This window comes from Zea mays, chromosome 2 (assembly GCF_902167145.1).
Source record: "Zea mays cultivar B73 chromosome 2, Zm-B73-REFERENCE-NAM-5.0, whole genome shotgun sequence".
NCBI classification, from domain to species: domain Eukaryota; kingdom Viridiplantae; phylum Streptophyta; class Magnoliopsida; order Poales; family Poaceae; genus Zea; species Zea mays.
Genome location: NC_050097.1, coordinates 49,788,002 through 49,795,539, shown reverse-complemented (window position 1 = coordinate 49,795,539; position 7,538 = coordinate 49,788,002). Strand labels below are relative to the sequence as shown.

Genomic DNA, 7,538 nt, shown 5'->3' with positions numbered 1-7,538 from the left:
TTATGCCATAGTTTGATGGCCTTTGCTGCACGCGCTAATTTGATATGAAGGCGCTTCATGGGTGTAAAGGAGGAATGAAGTGGTTTCAGCCAGGCAGCCAGAACAGCCTCCATGAATCCCTCCATCTTTACCTAAAAAATTTCGAAACGGAAAGAGGGGCTATGTGTCATCGTCAATTCTCCCTGGAGGAGAAGCAGAGTGTGGTCAGACATGAGGGAGGGAAGGGAGTGCATATAGCAGCTAGGAAAAAGCAGCTCCCATTCCGTTGTACAGAAAAATCTGTCAATTCTTGTTAGCGTTGGATTCACTTGCCTGTTGCTTTAAGTGTAGCGGCGGCCATTGAGGTGGATTTTCTTCATCTATAGGTTGTCCAGTGCTGATTTGAACGCGCCCATGAGGCGCCGATTCAAGTTACAATTATTTTTATCTAAGGCTTGATATATGAGATTGAAATCTCCTAAGGCCAACCACTTTGTCCAACATTGTGCTGCGAGGCCAATTAGTTCTTGAAGGAAAACAAGTTTCTCAGCGCTCGACTGTGGCCCATAAACCCCTGTGATCCACCAAGCTGAATTGTCTGCCTTCATAGTGATCATGGCCGAGACAATGTGTGAGGTGGTGTACACTTGCGAAAGTGATAAAAAGTCATTCGAAGCTGCAAGCAGAATCCCACCCCTAGATCCATTTGCAGGCAGCACAGCAGTGTTGTTTAGAAAATTCTGACCCAAGGTACGAAGGATGGTTGCGTCATCGATTGTAGTGAGTTTAGTCTCCTACAAGCAAACAATGATACTACCAGTATCCCGAACTAGTTCTTGCACAGAATCACGCCTGGCCACTTCATTGAGCCCCCACACATTCCAGCTCAAAATTTTGGAGTTATGTTGAGACATTGGTAGACAACTGAGACCCAAGATAAAACAGACCAAGCCAAGAAAGTGGCCAATTAATTCCACTACACTCAAACCAGATCCAGAACAGGGGGTACTGGGATGAAACTTGAGGTTCCCAGAACACTGCAGATAGTAGACAGACAAGCACTTGTGATGAAGAACGGCGATGGCTAAGCTGAGTGGTCCAGCAGAATCGCAGCAATTGAAAGCCCCTGGCTGCTGTCGTGATTCTGGGCCACCAAACAAATTGGTTGTGCAGATACACCATGACACATTCAGGACAAAAGAACGAAGAAGTGCTAGACATTGCAAAAGACTAAGGCCCCCGCAGAACGTGCCAGACCGCATATCTTAAACCTACGCCGCAGGTCCCTGTGGTGGAAGGATTCCGCAGAGGTCCATCAGCGCTTGCAGCACCAAGGACGACAGTGGACCCTTGAAGAGGTTGATGCAGGTCTCCAGCGCGGCACTTACAGTAGCCTGATCAGACGGCTGGCCTTCCTTAGGCAGCAAGCCCAGGCGCTTTAGCAGGACTTGGCGTGCGCGTTCCTGGATGTTCCCACACGGCCATGCGATCGCCGCCAACCGCATGCTTTTGCGGGTCAGCCTAGCTTCTTGCTTCTTCTTTGTCTTCAGGTTTGGTGGCGCTTGATGGAGCTCCTGGAGCAGCGGTGGTGCAACAGGGTAGGTGTGGTTGCTGATGAAGGACGCCACAGTGGTAGGGGTCGGCTCCCCTAGCTCTAGGAAAGCAGCTATAGCCTGCTGAGCGTTCTCCATGCCGGTGACAAGTGTTGTCTCCGAACCCACAGCTACCTCCAGCGCTGCATCCCTCGTGATGGTGGCAGACGAATGTTGCCCCAGTACTGGTGGGGCAAAACGAGCACGCCTGCGGTAGACCCGGCCAGGTAGAAGCGTCGCTCTGCATGCACAGACATCAAACTTGGGCTTGACGTCACTGTCTGTGGCAGCGGTGTTGAGTGGTTCTGATCTTCCTGTGGCACGCTCTCTCTACATCGGTCACCTCCGACGCGATGCAGCGGCGGCCGTGGGGATGGCCAGCGGTCTTCCCCAGCGCCCGCCGGGGACCCGAGGTTGCAGCCCAACAGCTCGACCTGAGAGGGCTCGTGGCGCTGGTGGAGCCCACGGGGGGAGGACCGGTTGCGATGTCCATGGTGATGGGGCGAATGCCTCTCCTGACTGCGTCCACGGTTCTGCCACGCAGGCCCAGAGTGGGGGCAGACACGGGCCCGGGGGGATGGGCCAGGTCGTCGGTGCAAGTGCCCCCGACATGGTGGTGGCGTCGACCACCAGTGTTGGATCCCTGGTCATGGGCGTCACGTGTAGGCTCGAAGCGATCACGGTCACGTGGCGCGCGGGAGACACTGCGGAAGAGGCGGGAACTCCAGCTCCCCGCCTTGTGTTGTCGGCGCCCACGCCTACCATCCTCATCATCATCGTCTTCTCTGTCCCAACGGCGACTCCCATTACAATGAGTCATCGGGGGCGGGTCATGGCGGCCGCGGGGACCCCGCTCGCCGTCGACCACACCATGGCGCTAGGGAAGTGAGCGAGTGGCCAGCCGTCCACCCTGCCCCGGAGGGCTCTCCACCAGATCAATGTGCACCAGCACCCGAAAGGTGAGGCCACACTGCCCCGGCGGAGGGGGGCGTTGTCATGGATCACCATTGTACGACTAGTGTTGGTGAGCCATACGATCTTGGGGATGTCAGACGGATTTCCCGTCCACGGCCACAGGTTGAGGCAGCGTGCGTCCACCTTGTTGGAGGAGAGACAATCTTCATCGACGTAGTCAAGGACGCAGGCTCTAGCCACCAAGCGCTTGGCAATGCTTTCGTTCCAGGCGTGGGGAGGGATGCCCTCCAAACACAGTATGCCATGAAAGCAGAGGTCACGGCGCTCCTCGAGGGCGACCAGCTGCCATGGCCTGATGCGGAAGTCAAGGTTGTTGTGTAGGAAGTCTCTTGTAGCGACGACCGCCTCTCGGTGGTGGCGGTGTGTGAAGGTGACGAGGAAGTCGCCAGGAGGGCTTCGAGCCACCTTGATGTCCTCTGTCCTCACCCGAAGAGGGAGCAAAAGGCCCGCATCACCCGCTCCGGGCTGATGTCGGGGCGGTCACGCCCGAGCCACACTACCACAGCATGGGAACTTAGCCGCTCAAGCTCCCTCTCCATGTTGCTGGTGGAGGAGGCAACGACGCAGGGATGCTCCGGGCGGTCAGCAGGGTCGCCGGGTTGAGCCATGGGCGGGGCAGCGAGCACGAGCGGTGGAAAGTTGACGTTGTCGAGGCGGGGAGCTTGGCACTTGGGGGTTGGAGGTGTCTTACTACCCCTTTCGGAGCACTGCCAGGAACGGTGTCCGTTGTGCAGGCAATTTATGCACCTCACCGGGTCTCTGCAATCAATGGCAAAGTGGCCTCTACCTAGGCAGCAGGCGCATTTACCTTGCAGACTTACCAGCAGACGGCTAGGAGTCGGGGTCGAGCGAGGCACCCTTGTCGCGCGGTCTAGTTCCGGCAGCACATCGGCGCCTGCGCCGAATCGTCGTCCACCTGCCAGGAGCTTCGTCTTCAATGTGGTTGTAGCCATGGGTTGTCGGATCGGGGGAGACATCAAGGCGACTGGATTTGCTGGTGGATTCGGGGGAGGAGAGGTAAGTGACGTCTGGCACGTCGCTCGTAGTTAATGCAAAGCGTGCGCGCTTGGAGGAGGGAAGGATTTAGGGCAGGCTGGCAGACACGTGAGAGCGTGGTGGAGGCGGCGACAGTGGGGGCAGGGGCATGGGAGGCCGAGCTAGCGGTGCTAGGGGAGTACACTGGGTCGAATCTGGCTTCCTGGGGGTGGGATCTGCCGAGGACGACGGGACAACGGCAGATCGGGAGGATGCGGCGGCGGGGGGAGCTCGGTCGCCGTGGGGGAGAGAGCGGGTGGGGAGGGAGGCCATCCCGCTCAGCCTCAAAATCTGTCTCAATGTGTATCCATAGAGACAACATTGAGATGGGGAGGTCGGGAGAGAGAAGAGGCAGCGGTTTCCACGGTGCGATCCAAGAGAACGGGGCGAGGCGACGGAGGGGAACAAAGCAAGGGTTCTATGAGAGCGAGGGAAAGCTACGGAGGCAGTGTTGAGATTAAGAGTCTAGGGCAGCGGGTTAAATTAGAGAGAAGTGTTCGGACTTTTTTTTCTAAAGGAATGACCGTAGAAATCAAGTAAATTTGGGCTTTATAAGAGTAAAGATTATAATCTATTAGCGTGGGGTGTTTGAGAACACTAAAGATAATAGTTAACTGCTAAAATTAGCTGAAGACGTATAAACAGTCTAGTTAATAGTTCAACTATTAACTATTTTTAGCAAATTAGCCAATAGTTAGTTAACTATTTGTTAGCTGGTTAATGCACTAGTAATTTTTTAGTCAACTAACTACTAATTCTAGTGAATTCAAATATCCCTTTGGTGTTGTGGTTGGTAGGAATTTGGGCCAAATTCACACACTGGTGCATGTCGAGGTTGGATGATTATCCTTTATCTTAAAAAAATGTGGTGCTTCTAGGAACACGCATGGGCCAACTGTGGGAGCAAGAGTGCAAGAGCACAACTGACTGGTCGATCCACAACTGAAACCCTCCATAGTTAGAGCTTAATCGGGGATGGAAATGAGAATGCATCACAGAAGTCGAATAACACTCAGAAGTTGCACAAGGAAAAGTAGAGACAAAGTGAGAGCAGTGTAGCAGAATCAGGAATGATATTATCCATGAAGTTGGACTGATTTTTATAGCACAGGAGTAGAGCGGTGGATAGAGACATGACAACAGAATGCTAGAGGCCAGAGGTCCCTCTCACAAAAACTGATGGTCTGCAAAGGATTCATGGCATTTTGGCTCATCGGTTGCAGGAGATGAGAAGTGGTTACCAAACCAAAAGGCACAGGAATACAGGATGCAAGGTCCAACCAGAAGTCCATCGAATCAGTGCGAAGTTTAAGCATAACAGATTGGGAATTAGCTTTGTAGATTAGTGAACGCATGCAAGCTCAACAAAAATACGAAATGAACTCGAAGATTCATTTCGAAACAGCCTGCATCCACCAAACTTGAAACCGGATATACAAGGAAACGAAGCAAACATGCAATTTTCTGTTCCCTTTGAAGCATGCAAGCTTACACCATAAGGACTAGAGTCTCGAGCTGCAGACCACACAAAACAAGTACCATAGCTCGTAGAACTAAATTATCTAGAAATGAGTCCAAAAGAACACGCCCAGCAGTTCAACTAAGGACGTCTAAACACAGGGGAGGCATGCAAGCAAAGTTCATAGAAGCCACTGTGTGACCAAGTGCCAGATGACCTGGACTAAGGATGATCCGGGTCAACCTTGGTGAGTTTTATGTAATTCTTGGGCAGGTCCCCTGACATGCTCCACAAAAGTTCCACCACCTTTTTCGCATCGTCGTCTTCATAGATAATTTCAGTAAGCTTGAGGTTCTTGCACCGGACGTTAAACTGGTTCAGACACCCCTTGCTCAATCTGGCTTTTCCTTTCTTTTTCTTGGGATCTTTTGAGAACTGTTCACATCACAGAAAATGTACGATATTGAACTAGAGAATTAGTCAGGATCAGATGTTCAATGTCAAAAGTGCAGTATACCTTGCAACGGCCCAAAGTGAGCTTCTCCAAATCAGGTGAATGCTGAAGAAAGTTTGCCAACATCTGGAAGTTGTCAGTAAGATCACATTTTTCCAATAACAAGGTCAAAAGGTTATGGAATTCTGGGAATTCTTCACTGATCACCTGGAATGTATTGTATAGTTCGTTGAGTAACAAAAATGGAACCACAATATAATTAAGAGCAGTAAGAAAACATGGATGAAGACAGCAGTCAAACCATTGTCTGGAAACCTGACAACACCAAAGTTGTCACATTAGACACACTACAAAGAAGCTTGAATTGGTCCTTGCTGAGTCCACTTCCTACACTGTCCCTTAGATAAATTGAAGCCTTGGCAAGAGATGACATCTCATCAAATGAAACATCGCGTTTAACAAAATAAGCATTCACATCCAGGAGCAGATAAGCAACAGCAGGGGCCTTCAAAACCAGCCTATTTATGTGGTAATATCCACTAGCAATAATTGTTAAACTCTTCAGCGTGGGTGATGTAATCCCAGAAAGCTCATTGCATCCGCAATTTTCCAGAATCAAGTTCTTCAGTGTGTGGGATGTGACCTCTTCAAATGTGCACGGGCAATCTTTGAGCTCGAGAACCTCCAAATACGGGCACCCTGAACTGACATGCTTCATGAAACTGCCATCCAGATATACACCGGAGAGGTGTAGTTTTTTGAGGCGCCAAAAGGCTAAGTTCGATTCCTTGTGCATAATGCCAGGATTCTGGGCACTGTACTTTATGCCATGACGGATCCATCTAACTGATGCTCCACGATGATAATATTCATCATCGCTAACATGCAGACGAAGTGTATCCAGGAGCGCAATGGAAATATTATTAGGTATAAGCAGGTGGTCGGTAAAGTCCTCGAAGTCTTCCTGTTCCTTCTCTGTGATGCGGTTCGAGCCGGCGGCCTTGAACTCGTCCTGGTCAATGTCAAGGCATGGCACAGAGCGCCAGAGGTGCCTCCACCTGGTGGACAGCACGCAGGTCTGCACCACCTGACGGGCCTTCAAGAAGGACATGATGTGGTGGATGAGACAATCCGGCAGGGAGGTCAGCCTGTCGCCGGCCAAGCTGCTGCTGCCGCTGCTTATACGGAGTCGCTTTCCGATCGCCTCGAGCTCCATGGAATGCCCTGCTCAGTGTACTTCCTCTGTAGATGGCCAAAATGCGGATACAGTAAAAATGAAAATCCTCGTTTGCCCAACTCATCCATTCACACGAAATCTCAATCAATCTGAAAGATAAGATGCTCTAGCGCTACTGGATCAGAAGAGACACACGAATGATTTCGAACACGTGATCTAGCATTGCTATACTAGTAGATTAAAAAGCAAAAAAAAGAAGGGTTTTTTAGAGCAAAACAAATCATGAAGGATCGCGGAAGGGACCTACCGAGTGCCACAACCACACGTTCGTCGGACAAGAGCCCGACCGGATAAGACGGAGCAACCAGGACTCCAGGAGCAAGCTGCAAAAGGGACAAGCTGAAGTGCCAGACGCCTTGACCCTTCGCCTTCCCGAGCGATGGGAGGGGGAAAGAGGAGGATTCACGGAAGCGAGGCTCATATATAAGGGTCCTTTTGCAATTTTGGCTTTGGCTTATCCGTAGTCCGTAGAGATTGAGCATCTTCACCAGTAAAAAAAGTCCCTAAAATTAATTTAAAATGTTATTATAAAAAAATCATTGTCCAACGAATTTTTAAATGAGATTTCAAAATATCTCTATTTAATCATCGGACTTGAGAAGCTATTTCACGCTTCCTATAGTTTATTTTGCACATTAACCACACGGTAAAAGCACTTGTTTTATATTCATAAAAGAAAGACAAACATCACAAACTTTCAACAACAAATTGTTGGAACTTGCTCTCCCGAGCAAGTTGATCCAACGGAGGAGTGAAGCAACGTAAATAGGGTTTTTGCTCGAGATAGTAATAGCTCTGTTAATATAG

General features: G+C 50.6%; 1 protein-coding gene across 1 annotated transcript; it reads right to left on the bottom strand.

Moving 5' to 3' along the window:
• Window positions 1-5,016: 5,016 nt before the first annotated feature.
• Window positions 5,017-7,113, bottom strand: LOC100193729 (uncharacterized). The gene is made up of 4 exons (NM_001138817.1): window positions 6,979-7,113; window positions 5,796-6,736; window positions 5,558-5,701; window positions 5,017-5,475 (listed from the first exon to the last, which is right to left on the bottom strand). Exons 2-4 carry the CDS (start codon window positions 6,708-6,710, stop codon window positions 5,263-5,265), a joined length of 1,272 nt encoding a protein of 423 aa, NP_001132289.1. The 5' UTR covers window positions 6,711-6,736; window positions 6,979-7,113; the 3' UTR covers window positions 5,017-5,262.
• Between the last annotated feature and the right edge of the window lie 425 nt (window positions 7,114-7,538).

What these genes read in the sequence shown, in the direction of transcription:
- LOC100193729 (NM_001138817.1), bottom strand. Translation starts at nt 6,710, where the DNA reads ATGGAGCTCGAGGCGATCGGAAAGCGACTCCGTATAAGCAGCGGCAGC. An exon ending in TGTCAGGTTTCCAGACAATG is followed by an intron (nt 5,702 to 5,795) that starts GTTTGACTGCTG and finishes AATACATTCCAG; the next exon opens with GTGATCAGTGAAGAATTCCC. An exon ending in TCACTTTGGGCCGTTGCAAG is followed by an intron (nt 5,476 to 5,557) that starts GTATACTGCACT and finishes TGATGTGAACAG; the next exon opens with TTCTCAAAAGATCCCAAGAA.